Genomic DNA, 22,587 nt, shown 5'->3' with positions numbered 1-22,587 from the left:
GCAAATTAAAGAAACCTTAAATGTAAAAAAGATTGCTGTTCATCTGGAAAATAGATGACTAAGGGCATCACATTTTTGCCATGTAGACGATGTAAGACTTTTGGTCGCTATTTAGTGAATATACCACTTTTTTTAATCTTGAATAGACATAGACATGAACATGTCTATCTATAGCTCATAGTCAAAAAGAGCAGCACAAATCAGATATGTAGTGATGGCTCTAGGAAGAAGCCACCAGATGGCAGGCTTGATTCCAGTAAAACTGAGCTCCTTTACATGCTCTGTTATGGTCTAGGTCACACTATGACTTTGTTCACACCAATTGAGGCCATTTTATTATGCATTTATACAAATTTAGAAGCATTTGGTTTAATTCCATGAAAAGGAATCCATTTAAAATGCTTTAAAAAGGGACACAGGGACACACACACACTTCCAATGTACCTCGAAACATGCTGATGTGAACAAGACAGTTTAAAATGATGGGCAATGGTGACCGTTACATGTATTTTTTGCTTTTGCTGGGGAATGCACAAAAGCGCTCCTGGTATGAACAAATGCAAAACTTTAGAAACCTTTTCAAAAGAAAGCAAAGCTGAAAAAGTAAATTATTGCAGTGCCACAAACAATATTTAAAAAAACACGCCTGAACAAGCGTTCACATGACATTAATAAATGGCATACTCCGAACATTAATATTCCTATGCTCTATTCAAAGCACACACTTTTACAAAATAATTTTTAGCTGCATTTGCACAAACATAACCACACCTTAAAATACATGATATATAAAACAAGTAGAGTAAGCTAGTTATACACACGGGAGGAGGTAGACCAGGAAGGCCACGTACCCCGATGATGGCATTCAACTCTGCCATTGTCACTTGTTTGGCACGCTCTACGGCTTGAGCCACCTGTTGTTGATGCTGCAAATAAAAAAAATAATTTGGGGGTAATAAATAAATTACTCAGGTTTCTGATCATAAATGTAATGTAGGGTAGTCACATAATAAGCCTGATTTGTCAGGGATATGTCTGCAGTCAACTAGCAACCATGGTTCCTACTTATTAGCCCAGGGATATGCAATCTCTGTCCCTCCAGCTGTGGTGCAACTACAAAACCCAGTAGGCATTGCAAATCTGACAGCCACAGGCATGGCTTCTAGAGGCAGATGCACGTAGTTTCACCACAGCTGGAGAGCCAGAGTTTGCCTACTCCTGTATTAGCCATTTTACCGAGAACAAATTAAAGCAAACAATTCCAGCTAGAATTATATTTTTCCTTTGCTGAAAGTCTTATATCTTCTATAGGGCTTTTTTGTGTTTCTGTTGGAAGATTTCCCCTCACAAATAAAAGGTCGTCACCAGGACAGGTCTTCAAGTGCTTATGAGTTTTTTGTAGCATTTTTAAAGCCATGTCTCGGTTGGGGGAATTTTCACTCACCTCCTGTCATTTAGTGTTATAAAGATGCTACCCCCCCAAAAAAGGAATTGGCTGTTCCAGGATCAAATGGACCCACTTTTTAGATTCTTTGAGGGTAGTAGTCTGAACATTTCATAATAATGTTAAAACACATACAGTACATTGTCAAAGTTTTTACTACATAAACTCTAAAGGATGCATGGTGTTTTTACGAATTTGGGTCTATGAAACAGTTTCTGTAAGACAGATGTATGCATTCTCCCGCCTTTTTTGTGAAGTATTAGAATGTTGTAATTTGTGACCTATGGAACTGTCCACAGTCTCACTTTTTGGGGGTTGGTCTGCAATCTGTTAAATGAAGTACTATGGAGCTCTACACACCAAAACTAGAACAGATGTTCTTCACACTTATGCAACGCGATAAAATTAACATTGTAAAGCCATCTAATCTGCAAACAGAGAAGTAGCATAATTGCACTTTAGCAAGCAGTATTTTACTTACTTCCTGAGAAAGAAATGGGATGATTTGTGCACAAATTGTGTTCAGTCGCTTGGCAATTTCTGTCTGCAAGGGAAAATAGAAATCATAAGCAAAGAAATGCATAAAAATAGAACACCTTTACGAACTACCACAGGATAATACGGCACAAGCAAATATTGCTCATTACTACAAAAACGGTCACCAATCAAATGATTCCATGTTGCTGAAATGCTAAAGCAACTAGCACTAATAAGGTTGCATCCATTATCTTTAAACGCCGGGCACAAACTATACATAGTTAAAACAGAGTGCACACCTGTCGGATTTAGCCTGAAAGCTGATTTCCAATTGCCCCAGAGGCTCACAATCTTCATACAGAGGTGTCCTCCTTTATGCAAAACGGTCTTTTCAAAGTGACCTTTTCAACAGCTGCTTTGTAACAGCAGGGTCGACCAGTTGCCTTAGTGCCCACATGTAGCTTATTAAAGGCAGTGTCAGTCACGTAGTGATATTGATATTGCCTGCAGGCAAAGCATCACTGTATTCTGCACCAACCTGACCTTCAAAACTCCACCCTGCCCGACACCTTTGACTATGCAAATCTCTGCCACGCATAGCGCCATCTTGCGCTTAAAAACTGTCTGCCATGATGTCTGTACCGCTGTGGAACACAACGCTGTATTGTCAACTGTAGCCTAGAAACACAGGCTATTGACATCTACCTAAAAGGCAGCAGTCATGGCTACACATATTCATGCTAGTGCTGTGCTTACGACATAGTACTAAACTCTACTTTGTAGCCTATCAAGCTGCTTCAGTGATGACACGGGAGTTCTCTGCTCCCCTGTCACCTCCCATAATAAATCTGCAGAAATATCTGCCGATTGCTCAGTTTGTAGACATTAAAATGGCAAGATTACAAAGACGCCAGGGCAAACATTTGCATACTAATGAGAGGTTAAGAAAACTGGAGTGAGGATCAAAGGCCTGTACTTAATAAAGCTGGAAAAAACTTTAAAGAAAAAAACCAAAGCAAAAAATATGCATAGTAGCCACGTTTTTTAAATGTATTTTTATTACTGCTTTTATAATTGTCCAAGCACACCAAATTCATTTGCATCAAGAATTAGTGCATTGTCTTTTTACGGTCAGTCAGAAAAACCTTGTTTACAGAACAAATCTGTGATGTTCTTATTCTGCCCAGCACTGCAAATCAAGATAAGCAGAAGAAAACAAATCCTTACTACTTGAAGAAGCTTTGGCAGACAGAGCAGTAATAATTGTCCAAGTTCTTTGGCACCATAAAGATCAGCCTACAATGTCAGGAAAAGGCTCTTGTGTCTGTATGGCAGCTCTCAGAACATCTCAAGAGCCCTTAATTGTTTATGTTCTTAATGCCGAGTCTCTTGAGTGTGTTCATTTTTAATAGTAGACTCAAGTGTACAGCCTATCAAAGAGCAGCAATACAACTTTAGTCATTGGTTTTTGCTATCTGAACGATGGGTTTATTTGCAAATGACAACCTTTTAGCTGTGCCCTACACTCAAGAGCTGCCCTACTATCTTAAGGATCATTGCAATTAACATGGGGGAAACCTACTGTACTCTAACATGAAGGAGGAACTTGGAGGCAAGCCTATTTGGTTTTTTGATTCTTACCGTACAATAGGTGGAATGTCTGACATGTTGCCTAGCTGTTTTATGTATGCAAGTTATACTTTGACATTTATGTCAAGGAGGCATATTTAGCACAAATTACAAAAGCAATGCAAGACAGTGTTTTTGCAGAGGCAGAGGTTATTCATCATCTCCTATGAATCATTTGGCTTAGGGGAGACTGCTTCACAAGAACTTCATATTCTCTGTAGAAGTGAAAAGAGCCATTGTACACCCTTTATTTACATAGGGCAATGTACTGATTAACTTCAGTTTTGTAACTACATTAAGCTTGAACAATGGATAATTGTATAACAGACAGAATCTAAATGACTCAAATTTTTTAAACACTTGAAAACTCCTCAGTAAATACTGGCTGTATCTTGCAAATACGTTTTTTTCCCCTAAACCTTTAGGCAAACAGTAAAGCAGCAGCATAATGCTAAATCAGACCATATATATAGATAGATAGAGATATATATAAATACACACACACACACACACACACACACACACACACACACACACACACACACACACACACACACACACACACACACACACACACACACACATATATATATCTATATCTTTTTGGATAATTGCAGTTGGCTGAGAAAATACATCCCAGCCAACCAACCTAGAGAAGGGTCAGCCAGGGGTGTCTAGTAAAGTCACAATTAACAGGATTAAAAGATTTCTTCAGTAAGAAACCAGCATTTCTTACATGTGGACAAAAACTAGTAGCTTATCTTTTTTTTTTTTCTTGTCCAGCATTGATCTCCCAACTGTGGTATTCAGCTCATTTTACAAATACAATGGAGCCTTGCACCAGATTTATAGTCCTAAAATACACTCCCCTCAAAAAATAACAAAAAACACCAGGCACCATAGAGTACTGTTATGTTATAAGTACTCTGTTGATCCCTTCACAATTCCATTAACTGAATAACAGCTCACCAAAACCATTGGTCAACCTATCAAAGTAAAATAGATCAATAATGTATAGCACTAGGAGTTCAAATGATTCTGGGATTATCCCATTTACCGTTGTGATGGCACATTTATACAGGTTAAAAAGGTATACCACAATGTTTTAGGCTATGGTGTCCCTTTCTCAAATGCAGTAAAGCTGCTGGCACATACCACTGATTTGCATTCATTTAGGTACATGCCAATGGGAACCTAAAAGTCCAAGAAGAGGAACCTCCCATGCGATGTTTGCATCTCATGGACCTATAGAGACAGCATGCAGTGCATTATGAGGGGTTGAAGAGACTAACAAACTATCCAAAAAGTCAGATCCTAGCAGCAAGGTATCCTCATTACTGCCACTACAGAAAAGTGAATTGGTTACTAATCACACAGGAATTTCTGGAAAATCCATGCACAGTAACAAAAAAAAAAAGCTTCCTTCCAGGAAAGTGCTACATGCCCCGACAACCAAAAGCAATGGTCAAACCCGGCTCCAAGGCCATCCTTCAGCATGTAAACACTACACAGCCCTAATAAAAAAAGGTTTATACAAGCATTTTAATATCTTAACACTTTCCAAATCCACAAACAGCAATGTATATAAATGTACTATTAAACCTGCACACAGCAGGCCTGTGTTACTGGAATGGGGTTAAAAGGCATGGCTCAATAACTCAAAAGTCCTTCTAGACAGAAAAATGGACTTCCTGCCATTTATACCAAGCAACATTGTAAACCACAAAGGAATAAAGGTCAATGTTGCACTTTTTGTCATTACTGAATCATTTGAGATAATCTGTGTGGCGGATGAGGGAAAAATCGAAGGCAGTGAGAACGCTGCAAATGGCTTATTGACCTCAGAGCAATTTTCATCTCCATCTGTCTAACAGCAGACATATGGGAAAGGGGAAATGCTCTCAGTGCTGAGCATTCTTCCTTTTTAAATCCATGCCGCTCTTCTTAAATGCTTGGCACTCATTATGTAAACCAGGAATCCATTAATTGATTGGTTAAGGAGAAACCACACAAACAGCAATACAGGTTTTGCTTTGTTTCAAAAGGCCGGTAATGTTAAACGTGAATAAAATGATACATAAAATCATAACACACAGAAATATATATTTTATTTTGTAATTTACTTACTGCCTTTATAGTTTTTATTTTGATAAATTAAGTTGGAAAAAAAAAAACTGCTGAAAGCTCATGAAATAGGGATGTAATGCTGAACAAGTGAAGTGCTAAGCAACAAAATGCAATCTGATAGATTTGGAAGCCATAGTCCCCACAGTATATCAATGTCGAAGAGCATGTCAAGCTAGAAATCAATTCAGGTATAGGCCACAGCCAAATTTCACTGATCCCAAATGAGCTTTAAAATTATTTTATTGCTCAAAATTTAATTTGTTCCAACTCGCGTCTCCATGACAACGTTGGCTAATCCTGCAAATCATTTGGGTAATTGGATATCTTATCTTTCTATTGCTCTCAAATCGAATAATTCTGCTAGAATTGCAGCAGCCAATCAAATTTAAAGGTCTCCTGAGTAAAAGGCTTAAGTAGACACATTCATCTCCTCTTTACTGTCATATTAAACAGGATATGACAAACTGTAGAGGTTGGTTTTCAAAATCATTTGGGATTTAAAAAAATGCTTCTCAAAAAAGGAACTACATATAGTTATTTATAGCTGTGCTCCAAAGACCCCCTACAACCATATGTTGTGGGGGAGTGGGGATGGTTAGGTTAGACCGGGGAGTCTAAGAGGTACTGGACGTTTTTTACCTTTATGCAGAGAGTGCATTAAGGTAAAAACCGCCCAGCCTTTAGTAATACTTGAAGATTAGGGACCCCACCCAGAATTACACAAAAGTACAATTCTGCAGTGTAAGCCACTGGACCAGCACCCCAAGAAATGTAGAAAAATGTATTTTAAAAAAAAGGTACTGACAAAGCTGTCAATTGTTTACTGTAGCCATTCAAGTCTTCATTTAATTTTCCTACAGTGGGATAGGAAATTAACAGGATATGCTGACTGGCTGATATGGGCAGCAGACATTCTTCAAACACTTAAAACTCACCCATTGAGCATCGCTACTTTTTCCGAATTACTACAACATGGAAGTAATTGTAGTTGGCAGCCATACTGCAACTGCCACATATATTGAAAAAAGGAACCCATTATGAACCCCACTAAGTACATTTTCATAGAACAATCTGAACATATGAAGCACTTAAAAATTGTTGCATGACTCCTAAAATACTGTTTAACAGATTTTGGCACTAACCCAGTAAAAATGTTTGTTGTTGTACCTCTCTTAGCAATGCTTGGACTGCATCCTACGATAAAAGTTTAGTCTGTATGCCTCACTCCTCTAATCCTAATTTCTCAACATTTACACAATGAAAAATCACTCCCAGCAGTTATTGAGCAGACATAGTAAATAACTGTCCAGTTCACACACAGCTGTAAATGTTGCTGACATAAAGCCAATTGGCATGTAGAAGTCCCCTGTCAAGATCTCAAGAGCTTTTGCTCTTATACATCTTTAGTATGTCAGAACTCTCAACCATCGTTTGATGGATCACAGTCTTGTCGGACATTCAAGAGTTATCCTGTTTCCAACAACTTTCAAACTAGCGAGTGAAGATGAAACCTTTCGAGCAAAGGGAGCAACCTAAACAACCCAACTAAAAAAACAGTCAAATTCAGGCATCTGGGTGGCAAAAAACAAACAAACACTTATTTGCTACTAAGTTCTAAAATGCTTTCTGTAACCAAATATTGGGAGATATCTAAAAACTGGTGCATTGCAGCCTCCCAAGAAAAAAACAAAACTTTGGCTTTAAGAGCCAACTACTAACACTAAGTAAACACTATTAGCAGGTTTAAAGTTGAAAAGAAAAATGGCTCCAAGATTAAAAAAAATTATATATAAATGAGATGAGATATATATATATATATATATATCAACAATTTTAAAAGTCCCCCTCAAACTCAGGCATTATATCTTAAATATGCATTCAAGTAACTTAACTATTAAAAAGGTGAACCACGTGGTAATGTTTATTCCCCCCATAGTTCTCCTCAAGGTCACAGGAGGAAAAACACACTGTCCTCCCGTGACCCAAAACTCAGCATATAGCAGGCTGAAAGCGCAGCAACCGTCAATACTGTCGAGCTCCACCCAGCTGGCTGGTTGCCTCTCTAGAGGCAGAGCCAGCTACGCCAACCCCCTCCCCTGTCCGTCCCTCCAGTCAGCACTGGAGGATCGGAGGGGGGATACCTGCGGGGAGCAGTGACTGACAAGTCACCACTCTCTGCAGGGAAAGGATAGGAAGTGAGCGGATTGGCAGTATTGTCTTTGCTTACTTCCCGATCAAGAATGTCGACCTGCGACAGTTTAATTGTCACACGACCGCATTAACCATGGGGATGAGTGTAACTGACTCTCCTCATAGTTCTCCTGTAACAAAAATGTAACTTGTTTGTTTAATCACTCTGTAGACCCAGCTGTAGACCCTTACATCATCTCTGAATTAGTGGCTACTTTAGAGGCTACTTTTGTTCCCCATGGTCCCTGTGCATGTTGTAAAGTAGTCACTTCTCCAACCAAGCTTACTCTCGTGATGGACTACAATCTCATGTTTAGTTTACTTATTTGTATTGAAATTATAGTCCATCACAGGAGTGAGCTTAGAATGGACCATGGGGAGCAAAAAGTAGCCACCCTCCAGAAGGAAGGACAGTGTCGGCACCAATTCAGAGATGATTTGAGGATCTACAGCCGAGCGATACATTTTTTTTTATTAGTAGTTAGGGTACTTAAATGTATAAACATTTACCTCGTTTAGTATCACTTTAACCTGAAATGTGGTTTGGTAAAGAATAAATATTATAAGCATTTAGGAGGTTAGGAAGATAAGTGTAACTCGGTACATTAGTGTCATTCACACGGGCACCGAAGAAACACAAAACACAGAATTTCATGAGTAAAATACACATCTTTGTAGGTGTATATGCAGGCATTTGGTCCATATGCGTTTTTATGCATGCAAACTTTTCTAGCACTGTGTGCAATCTCCAAGCACCAGAAACTTCACACATATAAATGCATTTAGGTAAAAATGCAAAAAAATATTGTACTACTGGGGCCATCAACGCAGCTCTGCTCTTTAGTGTGCATCCGTATGCAACGCAAAAAACACAGCCCCCAGGCGTAGCTGTGTACGGGGCCGTGCATTTGAACATGCGTGTTCAGATGAACACAGAAATAAGTGCTAGGCTCCATTTGGTTTAGAACTGACATTTTGTGAACCACTGCAAAATGTAACCAATAGAAATGAAAAAGTCAGTGATTTTGATGAATGGCACGAGTTATTTTTTTTATGACCCACAAAAAGTAGTGCAAAAACAGTATCACCACTCAGGCCAAAAAAATAAATGATCTTTGTACAGGCATATAAAGCAAACATGTAGCCTGGGTAAGCTTTTTAAACCAAGTATTTCAATGTGCGTGACTGTACCTTTATGGCCCCCCATCCACGTAGGCATGCTCCCCATGTTAAAAAAAAAAAAAAAATCAGTAGGTCCTAGCACCGTCATAAAAGGAGCATTCCTACTGAAAACAAAGTCAGTATTTGCATTGACTGTGTGGTTTTGTGAAGGAGGACAGAAAACACAGAAGGCACCATCCCATGGTTCAAAAGGTGGTAAAGAGACAATAGGTTTACTTTAACACACCATTGCTGAATATCTGAAGACCAGCAAGTTACACATTGCTAGCAAAACAAAATGTTACTGATGTGCCTTGAATTATATTACAATTACACCTCCAAAAAGGTATCAATTAACTACAAATGTACAGTCCGCAAGATTCAATAATAGTTTGGGGTGAAAAGAAGATTCTCAAAAAACAGTGCATTCCAAACCTATGTGTACTTGTTGTGAAGTGTAAAATAAACTCTTCGCTGCAACACCAGCTCAGTATGTATTTTCTTCATGGATATGCCATGCTGTATGAATGGAATGTTAAAAAAACAAAATAGCCAATAATGGATATGAAGTGCTATTAAAAGGAGAACTATGAGGTGAGAGATTTTCACTCAGCCTCATAATCTGAGCCGACCTGTGCCAATGAAACAATAGATCGGGAAGTGAGTGAACACATATCGTCACTCGCTCACTTCTTGATCTATCCCTGCAGAGAGCCGTGACTGTCACTCACGGCTCTCTGCAGGGATTCCCCCCCCCCTCCCGTCTGGTCCTCCAGCACAGACTGGTGGAACGGACGGGGGAGGGGTGGGCACAGCTGGCTCTGCCTCTGGATAGGCAGAGCCAGCTGTCAATCCCGCAGCTGGGTGGATCCAGGACAGTATTAACGGTATCCGTCCCGGCTGCGTCGGTCTCAGTATACCGAGCTTTGGGTCACGGGAGAACGCTAGTTTGTGTTCTCCTGTGACACTTGGGAGAAGTATGGGGAAAGGCCCTGACCCCATAGTTCTCCTTTAAGTACACATATATAAAACAGCACCAGACATCACATGCATGAGACAGCTCTGAAAACTATCTTCTGGCCCCTGTATTTGAGTGGCCAGCACCAGAATTCTACAATACATTTGTCCAACTCAGCATATACCTAACAATAACCATACAGTTAAAAGCAACAGTATTGGAACTAACATCCACTGGGGCTATTTCACAACACAAACTCCTGAAACACGAATCCACATCCCATATCCTTGCACTTCTAAAAACAACATTGTTTTCAGCATTTAATTTCCTTTTAGACAAACCTTCCAGCAAATAAAAGAAATGGCCCCTTTGCTCGAATTCAAAAAATCCATAACAAGCACTGCCCTTGCAAACTGCTTAACAAGCAGTATTGACAATTCACTTGCATTCTTTAATCCATTTACTGCTGCTCTCAAAGGCATACCACCTAATGCATTTCTTCTACTTTGTGTCTATATTTGACCGTAAATCTTCTCACCTGTTTCATGACTTGTAATAAGGTAAGGCTATCTAAAAAATCCCAAAAATTGTAACCAGAGAATTCAGTAATGGTCTAACCACACTACTTTGGTGAGCGTGTTGGAAATTCTTCCTCACAAGTAAGACAATATTAGAGAGCCCAGGTTCACTTTCTGACATTGATCAGGCATTGGAGATCCCTTGTCACAAAGTAGCTATCCAACTGGTTAGGAGATGAGTCACATAACATTTTACAGTTGGTTTCTGGATTTTGGATAGTTTTACCAGATTCGATTTCACAAACTCATTTGGGCAACACTTTAGGACCAATTCTAATGTTCATACCTTGTATATACACATCAAACTTCATTGGACAAGGGATTTGGAAGTTTTTATGAATCTATATACATGACTCAAACTCCCAAAAACCTTGTTGTCCAATGGAGTGAAGTTTGATGTATATACAAGGTAAGAAATCTAGAGTTAGTCCTAAAATCCTGCCCAAATAAAAATGTGAAATCAGATCTGGGAAAAAAAAAAAAAAACTTTCCAAATTCTAGGAACCAACTCTAAAAGGTTAGATAGCCAGAACAATGCTACTTTGATCTCATAACAAGGTTGTAAGTTAGCTCACTTCATTAGGATACCAGAAACACTCATTCTGATCTTCATGTTCACCATACACACGAGGGATAGACCATCATGGTGGATAAGAACAGCAGCCTAACTGCCCAAGGTTTGGTGCAGAATCATAATAGTGCCAAATAACTAATTGAAAATATAGAAAATTAAAATATATGAATAAAAATATATGGGATGGAAAAAATCCATACTATATTTTTTTAATGGAAATACAAGGATAGTGTACTATTGCTAACAAGTTTGAGCGGTGGATCGCATACAAGAAAACACTCTGCAAGTCTTATGGAGCTGGAGAACTAAAAAGTTCCATCATGCCGAGATTTGGTTTTAAAACTGCAGAAGACTTCCCTCATACAAGTGTAAATAAAAGCACATAGATGTGTAGCTTCTCACTGACCTGTGAAAAAGAACGTAGCTCACTGTAACTGTCAGGAATAAAATGCAGCATATGAGTTCTGTAGCTGGATAGCTACTTTGTGGGAATAGATCTTCCATGTCTGATCAAGTAAGAAAGTGAACCTGGCTTCTCTAATAGTGTCTTACTTGCGAGGAACAATTCCCAAAACACTCACCTAGTAGAAGTGGTCATGTTCCCACCAGATAACCAACCCACAGTACAGGAGTTAGAAGATACCTGTATGGAAGAGTGGGAAGATCATGAGGTGAATTGATCAAAACTGGAGCAGACAAAATCTAGAGCAGTTGCCAATCAGCATCTCTCTTCAGTTTGCTCAGGTAAGTTTTAAAAATGAGAGAGAAGCTGATCTGCAGTGCAAATTCTCCAGATTTTGTCTGTTCCAGTTTTGATAAATGCATGTAGGGGAAAAAAAAAAAAAACTCACATCTTAACTGGTCCTAGACATGATGTTACCATCCAGTCACTATGGAGACTGGGATTTGTCATGCTTAATTCATTCCCGGTGATGTCCCCAACTAATTTTATCATGAGGATATTAAAAAAACAAAACAAAAACACACAAGCGAAGATAATGAGCTATATTTCAAATGTTTTATACACACACGTCACTGGATTTCACACCTGCAAACCAATATTTAAAAAAAGGCTTTGCATCTTCTTATTTTGCACGCTAAATACAAGTTTCTAAATGAGAAGCAGCTTGGAGGGAAAAGGAGGAGAGAGGAAAAAAAAATGACGCACCACACACTACCTTGTACATACATTTCAAGCCATGAAATCAGATGACATTGCCGCAAAGGGTTTCACAAAATGTACGTGTGGCATCATACACATAGCAGACAGGCCAAAGGAACATTAACGCTGCCTCTGTGGAATTCCCCCACCCCTCCTCCTATTTCTCAGTAACAAAGATGTTGTCAGAAATGACATTTTTCTGTCCCCAGATGATTCCTTGCTACCATTTGGTTATAAGCCATAAAGCAGGAATAATTTCAGCCTGTCAGGAGTCTAGCTAATGCCCAGTTCCCCCTAGAGAGAATTCCTGTCAAACGTAATGAGCGCTCCAAAGGCCCTCTCTACAACATAATGAGCACTTAGGCCATGCTGGTGATCAGTCAGCAAAATGCATCAATTTGAGCCTGCCTGCACCCTGGGGTTTGCACGTCACCAGTTTTTAAGAATTATGATTACTAGCTACCAAATGTCTTTTTAAAATTAATAGCAAAAAAAATTGATACAAAAAACCTTTGTTTTTTTGCTTTTAAAAAAAGATAGAGACAAAAAAAAAACTAATAAGACGATGCAAGTCACAGTGGGAGGGAACCTTGTATCCGGAATTAACCCATAAGGATGCTGCACTTCACACACAAAAAATATACAGGACATTTAAATAGATGCATGATGTATTCATACTAGCAACCCGTAAGTGTACGTGGATAAAAAGCAAACTGCACAAGACCACTGGTGATTTCTTCAATGACCCATGTGATCTCCTGCAATACACAAAGTGCCTTTCACAAAAACCATCTCCAGCAGGCAAGTGAATGTTAATACCCATTCTACTGCACACATAAAGCTAAGAATATCCCCATAGAAATGCAGCTCCCAACTCAATTGCTTGCTAAAGGTCTTTGAATATACTAGTGGCCTGAAGCCTGAACTAATCAATTTCTCTGCAGCGCCCTGGTCGGTCAGCCATGCTCTTTAATTTAATGAAACAAGAATTTTAGACGGAATAGCACATATACATCAAGCTTGAAGTGTATTGTTGCACTTTGAAATGTGTCCAACTGTGCAACTTCATCTAATGATAATCTTTTTTAAGAGGCAAATCAATTTCTTAAAGACTTATTGTGCCATCATCTCGATGAAAATGTGAGCGTCAGCATATCTGCTGAATACTTACACCCTGCCATTAATGCTTTCTTTGGCAGACAATATGAGCTCAATTGAGGGTCCTTTGGGTTGAGCAATCATTTAGCTGCTCTTCTCTTATGAGGCCCTTCGTGCCTTGTTCCAGTTCAATACTCTTTATTCACCATTATCATGGTCAGAAGTGAGAATTTTATGGGAACACAAACCAAGGTTTGCACCTCAAATAAGAACAACCAATGACCTATTTGTTCTTTTCAAAGGCTGGGATTTTACAAGGTGAAAGCATGCTGAATTGGACACAGAAGAGTCAGCTGCTCAACACTAATCAGGTAAATGAACATTACATGTACATTAAAAGCATTTATTTATACTACAAATTGAATTAAAGAAAATGCAAAAAAACGCACAACTAGCATACCATTACAGTGCAAAAGTGCTGAACTTGTAGAGTTTGTTGCATTACTTTTCAGAATAAACTCAAGTTATATCAATTGACTAAAAGGCTACAGGAAAAAGTAGGGGAAGGTGCACACAATCCTTGTGTGACTGTGCAGTGCATGTGTTATGTGGCTGCATACAGCTATTTGGTGAACTGGGTTCTTTACATTTCAATGGGTGATAAGCACATACTCCTAAAAGCATCTCTGGCATGGTCAGTGGCTCAGGCAATCTGTGTATAAATGCAGTTCCCATACAAACTTTATTTTTAATTTTTTTTAAACACCAAAAAGGAAAAATGGCATTGTAAAAGGGACGCTGAACTCACCACCTACCATTTAACTCTTTGTAGTGCAGTTATCTGAAACGTTTGACCCCATAGGAAGGCACTGGTATAATATACAATCTGACCATACACTGTAAGAGTCTGAATGGAGGAATCTCCCCAGGTGGCCATTACATTCTGACAGCCAGTTCATGCAGTGGTCAGATAATCGCAACAGTGCCTGCAGTGTCTGTTCGGTCATCAAGTTTCCAACTTGCTAATTTGACAAAAGTCGATTGAAACATCAACATTTGTTGAGCTGGGTGGTGCAGCAAACTGCCTAAAATGTAGTCCATGTATGGTCAAGCTTTAGACACCACCTATGTCTGCTTGTGACGTATTGAAACATTCTCATCTACCTTAGGTGACTATTTTTAGCTGATGCACAGGAGAGGAATGGACTGCAACACACATACAAAAAAAAGGCTCCATTTGCATTTTATCACTGCAAATCGCACCGCATTACGGAGATTCCCTGGAGTGCATTCACAATAAATGGCATCGTTGTGCACTGATGCACGTTAGGCCTCAACCACACAGGCGCAGAGGTTCGTACAGCATGAATGAGGCATTGCTCATGTGTCTGGGAAAGAGCAGTGTCTGCGTGCAGTGAAAGGTCATGAAACATATATAATAGCCATTATAACTATTATTAAACTTACTTGTTTGTGCATCTCAATATTAAGTCCATAAGACATCTCATAATACTGTAGAAGAAAAAAAAACAGCTTAGTTTCTTTCCAGTTGCTGTATTTTAAACTGATTAGAATATAAATAAGAGTACATACCATAACATAGTGCCTCTGCATTTCTGTCTTTTCACTCGCTAGTTTTTCACATTCCAATTTAAGGCTTTGAAAAAATAAAAAAAAAAGGTTTTAACATGCTCATAGATAAGGCCTCTGAAGTACCTGAAAGTACTACATTTCATCCCATAACCCAGTTCTCTTCAAACCTATCTACACCCCAAAAACAATTTATTCATTCAGCTTACCAGTCCTAAAATGAAGCGGCTATTTACTTCTCATACTTATTTTTATTTTTGTTCACCTGGCAATCCTGCAAATAATGCATTGCCTCTCCCTGTGTGGCTAGGCTCATTTCTCCATTGTAAAGAAGGAGCTTGCCACCCAAGCTGGACTTCAAACATGCCTGCCTTTGAACATCTTCATTGCATTGTGGGATTAGTAGTTTACACAAATAAGATAATGCGTTTTGCTTCTAGGTCAGCTCACGAGGACACTGCATTTCTAGCAAGGCGTACAGGTATTTCCAGTACTTGCTGAAGAAAACTAATGCAGCCACCACATCATAGGACTTGTAAGCTGTAATATTTTTGTTCTCAGGTTTAGTTATGCTTCAAACTTAGGTTGATAATGCAAGCTTGAAAAAGGAATAGGATGCTTGCCAAAAAAGACAATTATTTTTTTATACATTTCAATGGATAGCAAAAACTTTTCTAGTTTTGGATTAACTAGAGAAGGGTTAGTATCCTGTCAAAATGTGTATTGCTAGGTGTGTTCGCACTGGGGATATTCCCCATCTGGTACTGGTGACAATTCTCGGTGAGACATTAAATGGGAAATCGCACATTTTACAGTGACAAAAAGAAGAGGTGAAGGGAAATCTTCCAATAGGGAGCCCCGTTTCTCTGACAACTCTAATACATTTTTTGCAATGTTTCTATACACACACACAATGTAAACAGTCAATGTGTGCTAGAAGGTTTTAGTGCGTCATCTGTAGTTATCTATGTACATGGAAGCCTTTTTGATCATCTTATCTCACTGCTGACTGTAAACAACAGACTCTCAGCAGTAATGTGGTTGGTAGCCAGAGACCATGTGTTCTAGGCTGCTGAGGCTATGAGATGGAGAACAAGACTTTTTCCATCTAGAATATTGTAATCTATTAAACTACATGATACGACTACCGTTTCATTTAAAAGTGGGAATTTAATGACAGGTCCACTGTAAGCATTCATGAATTCAGTCATTTACAGTGTCCTTGAGATAGTAAGATCCCATATGATTTATAAGAGAACCTACAAACTGAAAGATTTTATAACTGAAGCAAAAACATGGTCAGATCTTCGACAACACATGTGGTCAGACGCACAGACCACAACTCAGACAGGTCCATACCTATTTTTAGTTAGTCTGCAACCCTAGCCAAGCTAATGCCGGCTCAATATGCAGCTTGGAAGTCACTATTTGCCAATTACAATGCATGGCAATCACAGTTCCTGCCCCACATTCTCACTGCACCGTACAAATTTAATAAAATTAAACCAGTAACAATCTCTGCAAAAATGTGTACATGTCATAACAAAACAGGAAGGTACTCATTTAAAGCTCTACCACCAATTCTAAATTACGTGTAATGTATGTGCATGAGAGAAAATGGAGGGTTGCCTGCTTCATTGGGAGTATGGAAAAGATAGATTATCTTCCGTTTATTGAACAACCTCCTACCTACTCCAGCGTCAATCTTTTTACGCTGCCTGTGTATCAGGATGTTTAACAAACAGTAACTAATTTACTATTTAAACAAAGCCTTATTACTGCTAAGCAGGCTCCTGAAGGCAAACAGCTTTGACTCATCTGGTGTTTTCAACTCAAGATTTTGTTACAAAATGAAGAGCAAATATTGACAGTTCTCAGGCAGGTTTGGAATACACAGGGTAAAAAAAAAAAAAAAAGTTTGGTTTGAATGGGACAACCCATTCTGGAAACAACAGTGGAGGAGTGGGGAGAGCAACACCACCTGCTGGCAATAAATAGGAGAAATTAAAAAAACTAAAAAGGAAAAGAGATGAGTAAAATATGCAATGTGTTGGACTCATTTACAGTCCACTGAAAGAATACTTTAAGGAAGTTGATTTACTTAAACTACAAGAACAATTAAAGCCGTTACCCAGAGCTACCAGATTCCTTGTTACAATTAAAAGGATGCATATTGATTGGATGCTGCAGGAAACTGCCCAATTTTTTGATAAAACACCTCATAAGTTCCTGTTCACACTCACAGTCCGTTGAGTTGCGTATTTGTTTTGCACACCTGCTGAAAAGAAGTCACCCGCACTCCAATGTGTAGAACACCTTTAATAAAGACGCTAACAACCCATGTGCAGGTCACTTCTTTTCACCATTTGGATTCACACCGCACCATCCTCAGGTCATAACAGTACCCATTCTATTATATACAGGATTCTGGTCTAGAGTGCGGTGGGACACAGACTGGTATTGTTTTTTCTGAACACCAGTGCATATGTATGGTGTGAACAGGACACACAGAAAACAACTGTTTATTACATGCCCTGTTTTTCATAGCTCAGCAGACGTGGTATGAACAAGTCCTGCGGGTATAGTATCCTCCTAGCTATAAACCTGTCCAGTGTGCAACTTTGAACAATTTTAGGAACACAATGCAATGATCTATTAGCACACATGAGGTTCAGCATACCGGCTCTAAGTATCTGTACACAATCACAAGGAAGACTATGTTGTTTGAAATAAAAAGCATACAAATATTTGCACTCTGCCTAAGGTTTAAAGCCATAAAAAAGGAAAGGCTCTGTCACGGCATACTACTCAAAAACCTTTGTTTCATGCTTGTTTAAAAGACAAAAAAAGAACATATATGTTTTAGTTTTTTTTTACCCAACTGAATCCGGCTTAAATCGTTTCATTCAATTCAACCCAACACTGAAAATCAGGCTTATGTTTCTTTTTTTATCATGCAGAAAGAATGTATTTTTCATATAAAACAAAAATGGATCCCGACATATTTCTGCAAATGCTCACCTGTGATACTGAGCTTGGAGAAACTGGAATTCTTCTTTAATCCGGTCTAAGGATTCAGGGATGGTAAATTTAAATGCCTGGCCTGCGGCCTGGTGTGGCGTCTGGAGGACCAAAAAGACAGGAATGAAATTAAATATTAAAAACAAAAAAACTTCAATACAACTTCCACTTGAATGATACTGAAGGCAGAGCAGACATAATACCCTGCAGTCTTATTCCCACAACAGTTTCATAGAAGCCACCAAGAAAAGTTTCCATTTGACTTGCCAAGCAAAGCACAATGCTGATTAACTCATCCAACACCAGAATGAACATATCTAAAGGGAAACACGGCCAGCATTGTTCTGTGTTTGACTGGAGGAGGAATAGGTGTAACACATTGTTAGAAACTTGACTAATCTGCCCAAAAAAATATACATAGCAACTAAAACATCAGGAAAGACAGCAGGCCTCACCTGCCTGGATAAATATAGCTGCAAACACACACACACCTAATGACTCTCAATAAACCGGCAATTATATTAATCTTGTGTGACAAGTCTGACTTCTAAAAGTGGCTAACTGGGCCAAGGGTAAATAAGAATTTATGACAAGGCCCATTATCTTTGTATCCTTGAACAGAGTAACAATGCACACGCAGGCCAGATGAGATGACAGAGTAAATCTTTCCTCTTTAAAATTCCAAATCCTGTTTATAGCATTGAATCATAAGTACACATGTTTACAGTGTGTGACTAACGATCTATTACTGCTAGATTTCAAAGCAAAGGGTCAATGTTGAGGCCCTTTCATCCAGCTAGAGGCATATTTTGGATCCTTCATAGTCTGGAACAACTTACATTTCTACATCACTTTTGGGGTGTAGTGCAATACAGTACAATAGGAACAACAATATAAGTCAATATTAAGACAGGCATTTTTTAAAACCTCTTTACCAATAAAACATTAATGGCTGACTCAAACAGATGCAGCGGTGTAATGTTACTATTACAACTCTGACTACAAACACAATTTAAAGTGACACTAAACTCGAGTTTAAAAATACCTTCAAGTACCTTAACTAATAACAAAAATGTATCTTATTTGTGTATCACTGTAGTGCGGACACTGTCCTTCCTTCTGGAGGGTGACTACTTTTGTTCCCCATAGTCCATGTAAGTGGTGTAAAGTAGTCACCACTACAAGCTCGCTCCTGTGATGGACTACAATCTCAATACAAATTTGTAAACTAAATGTGAGATTGTAGTGCATGACAGGAGCATGCTCGGAGTGGTGGCTACTTTACAATACACACAGGGACACTTGGGGAACAAAAGTAGCCACCGCTCCTAGCTTTCTTTTGTCATGGACTACAATCTCACATTTAGTTTACAAATTTGTAACTGAGATTGTAGTCCATGACGGGAGTGAGCTTGGAGCAGCGACTACTTTACACCACTTACATGGACAATGGGGAACACAAGTATTCACCCTCCAGAAGGAAGGACAGTGTTAACACCAATTCAGAGATGATTTGAGGATCTACAGCCGAGTGATACATAAATAAGATACATTTTTGTTAATCATTAAAAGTACTTCAATGTGTTTTTACGATTTCACTCCTGAGTGTTGTGTCACTTTAACACTAACAACTAGCTCATAACAAAATGACTGTGGCCTACAGACGCCAACAAAGCCAACCCAGGGGGCAGCAGCCAAGCAAGAGGCTGCATTATCCTTATGTGGAGCTATGGCCTATTCATCTCATTTCAGATGGGCTTATTTGTACTAAAAACAGGAAGTTCCATCTAAAACTGGCAACCGCAAAGCCATAAAATGGTAAAACCATCAACTCTGAATTAAAGAAGTGCAATAAAGATCAAGACCAAGAGCATTTCAGACACTTCAAGAACAAGGAGGAAAATTGGTGGGTGGTATGTGGCATACATAATAAGGCTTCCCCCCAGCTTCCTCCTCCCAACAACTTGGAGAGCAGAACAGATGGCAGACATGTGGGCATGAGATTTATGTTAAACCACTGGCTGGAAGAAAAAAAAGAGTTTGCAATCAAACAAAACGCCATGCTTTCTTTACACAACAGTCCCCGAAATAAAAAACAGATAGACCAAGACCCAAGGTAGCGGAACACAAAATAGGTGACATCTCTGAGGAACAAAGAAAAATCAGTAGCGTATGATCAGGCGGGACAAATCCCAGAGGACAAGAGACCACTGCACCCAAAACATGATGAACTGACTCCATCTTTGATATCCTTTTTAGGTGCAGTCAATAGAATCCCAAGCTCTCTAGCTCCTGAAGGCAAATTTAAAACCAAACTGGATATTAATCATCATTAACTCCCATTAAAAAAATATTGCATTCCCTTTTTTATATATTTTTGTTTGTATCTGCTGCTAACATCCTCCGCTTCCTGTCTTCATGCACATGGTTGCTCTTTCCCAGCTCCATAATGGTGACAACAGTGGACCATGCCTGTGCTATGCAGTGTCAGCACGGGCCCCTTGTAGCCTCCATCTGGCGAGCACGTGACAATGTGCAGAATTGGGATCCATTGGTCACCTCATAACAGGAAGTGCCTTCATTCCAGGAAAACCAGGTACTCCAACAGGCAAGCACGTGACAGGGTGACAACACCAAATCAGGATCCAGTTGTCACCCCTTTATCGGAAGTGCCTGAACAAGGATCTTCATCTCTGATCACCAGGTGAGCGAGTGACAATGCAAGCGCACAATCAGGATCCAGTTGTCACCCCGTGAATGTGAAGTGCCTGAACAAGGAACCTTGAGGAAAGGAACACCAGATCTCGTGTTAACAAAATCTGCAGATGGGAAACTTTTGGAATGGCATTACCCTTGCCATAGCTTCTATGAGATTGCATTGATTTGGACTTAGATCTACTTTCTGATGTGGCCCTTTAGAAGGGAAGATGATGCACCCAGCCAGGTTGTGCGAACTCACCGGGTGTCTGCTCTGGGGAAACATGGCTCTCCCAGCCGCAGCTTTGCCCCTGTGAAGATCAATTCTCGACGACTTTGGCGAACTCCAAAACGCCAGCAGAGTGTGAAGGCCCCAATGTGGCTGCGATGGCCGGCTGGCGATGTGAAGAGTCCTCTATGCAGAGCCGCCCAGCATCCTGCCGCCTCCTCCTTTCTTTGTCTGCAGAGAGCAGATGAAGACAGCTTGTCCGGGCACCCGGGACACTGCCGATCACTCCCCGCCGATCGCTTCTCTTTCCTCACCGCACGGTATTTCCAGAAAACTTTCCCGGGCAAGTTTAGGGATCCCCCCCTCGGAAGACAATAAATCCCGATGGGAGAGGAGGTGGTGGTGTATCCGAGACAGAGAGCAGTGCTCGATCTCTCCCAAAGCAAAGCGTGGTTCCAGCAGATGGGTATCAGCAGCCCGTGGGACACATGCCCGGAGGGCGGCGCACACGGGTGGGGGTTGGGTGAGAGAGGATGCAGCCCCGGGAGCGCTCCGTAAACATCCAGATGGAAGAAGCTGCTGGTGGGAAAGCCGAGGGATCCTGCGCGGCCGGCGCCGGCAAACAAACACTAACAATAACAGCCCCTTTAGTTCTGACGGCTAATTAGCAGCTCCGCCCGCTCCTCCCCCACCTTCCTGGGCACAGGAACAAAGTGCCGGCGAGGGGACCGGACAAAAGCCGCGCAAACTTCTCCCAGCCACAATAAGCTCCAGAGGGAAATGAGCCGGACCCGGGCGAACAAAGCAGGCGGGTCCTCTGGCTTCTCCCTCCGTCCAGGCCTCGGCGAGCAGCAGCTGCGATGGGCTGCGCGAGCTCCGTGCACGGGACACAAACGTCTCGGGCCGCCCTCACTTTTCCACAACTGGTTACATTAACACGCGGTTTCACACTCCTCCAGCTAACCAGAAGCCGGGTCCGCCCAAGCCATGCAAAGGCAACGCGCGTCGCCGCCAATCGTGGCGCCGCAATCCAACGTGGGGTCGTGACGTAGCAGCCAATCGCGGCCTTCCCCATGTCGTTTCTGGGGACGCCTTCCACCCGGGCTGCAGGGCGCTACTACGAGCCAATGGTGCGATCGGGGGGCGGGACCAACTGCCAGAATGAGTGGGATGGGCGGCGAGATGGAGAAGTAGCTGCCTGGCTGTCAATCAAAGTAACGTGGGGACAAGAGCGTCAAGCGGCGTGTGTGTTTATAATGCTGAAATATATGCTCGAGTATTTATGGGAGTATTTATGTGGATACCATGCTAGGTGCTTATAAATAGATGAAAAGAGACACGTCTAAGTACAGGCTCTTTTCAGTTTCCTTTTCTTGCTATTTGAATATATTTGCTTGTGTTATAGATATTTGTATTATGATGTCAATGGTGTGTGCATGCTGTGCAAATCTATCTATAGAAACATATGTGTGTAGACATGCTTGCATACGTGTGCAGTGTGGGCACGCGGTCGTATGAAACCCTCATTTTTATTTTTGCAAATAAAGATGCTGATGGCAGTACTTTTTTTTGTTTTTGCAGTCATCGGAAGCCCGCCCCTCATTGCAGTCATCGGAAGCCCGCCCCTCAGGGGGGCGGGCTTGCGATGATCG

The 22,587-nt window shown here is 40.4% G+C and overlaps 1 protein-coding gene across 1 annotated transcript in view; it reads right to left on the bottom strand.

Moving 5' to 3' along the window:
• Nucleotides 1-21,044, bottom strand: part of LOC108794289 (transducin-like enhancer protein 1) — a 59,796-nt gene extending 38,752 nt beyond the window's left edge. Inside the window, exons 1-6 of the mRNA XM_018565302.1 lie at nucleotides 20,969-21,044; nucleotides 18,010-18,110; nucleotides 14,992-15,055; nucleotides 14,866-14,910; nucleotides 1,926-1,988; nucleotides 852-926 (exon numbers count right to left, since the gene is read on the bottom strand). Coding sequence (XP_018420804.1) covers nucleotides 852-926; nucleotides 1,926-1,988; nucleotides 14,866-14,910; nucleotides 14,992-15,055; nucleotides 18,010-18,110; nucleotides 20,969-20,992 — 372 coding nt within the window. The 5' untranslated portion in view covers nucleotides 20,993-21,044. The remainder of the gene's footprint in view (nucleotides 1-851; nucleotides 927-1,925; nucleotides 1,989-14,865; nucleotides 14,911-14,991; nucleotides 15,056-18,009; nucleotides 18,111-20,968) is intronic.
• Nucleotides 21,045-22,587: the final 1,543 nt, after the last annotated feature.

Source organism: Nanorana parkeri, unplaced genomic scaffold, assembly GCF_000935625.1.
Source record: "Nanorana parkeri isolate BGI_ZX_2015 unplaced genomic scaffold, ASM93562v1 scaffold830, whole genome shotgun sequence".
Classification (NCBI taxonomy): Eukaryota; Metazoa; Chordata; class Amphibia; order Anura; family Dicroglossidae; genus Nanorana; species Nanorana parkeri.
The sequence above is the reverse complement of the archived record's forward strand: the minus strand, read 5'-3'. Positions and strand labels throughout refer to the sequence as shown.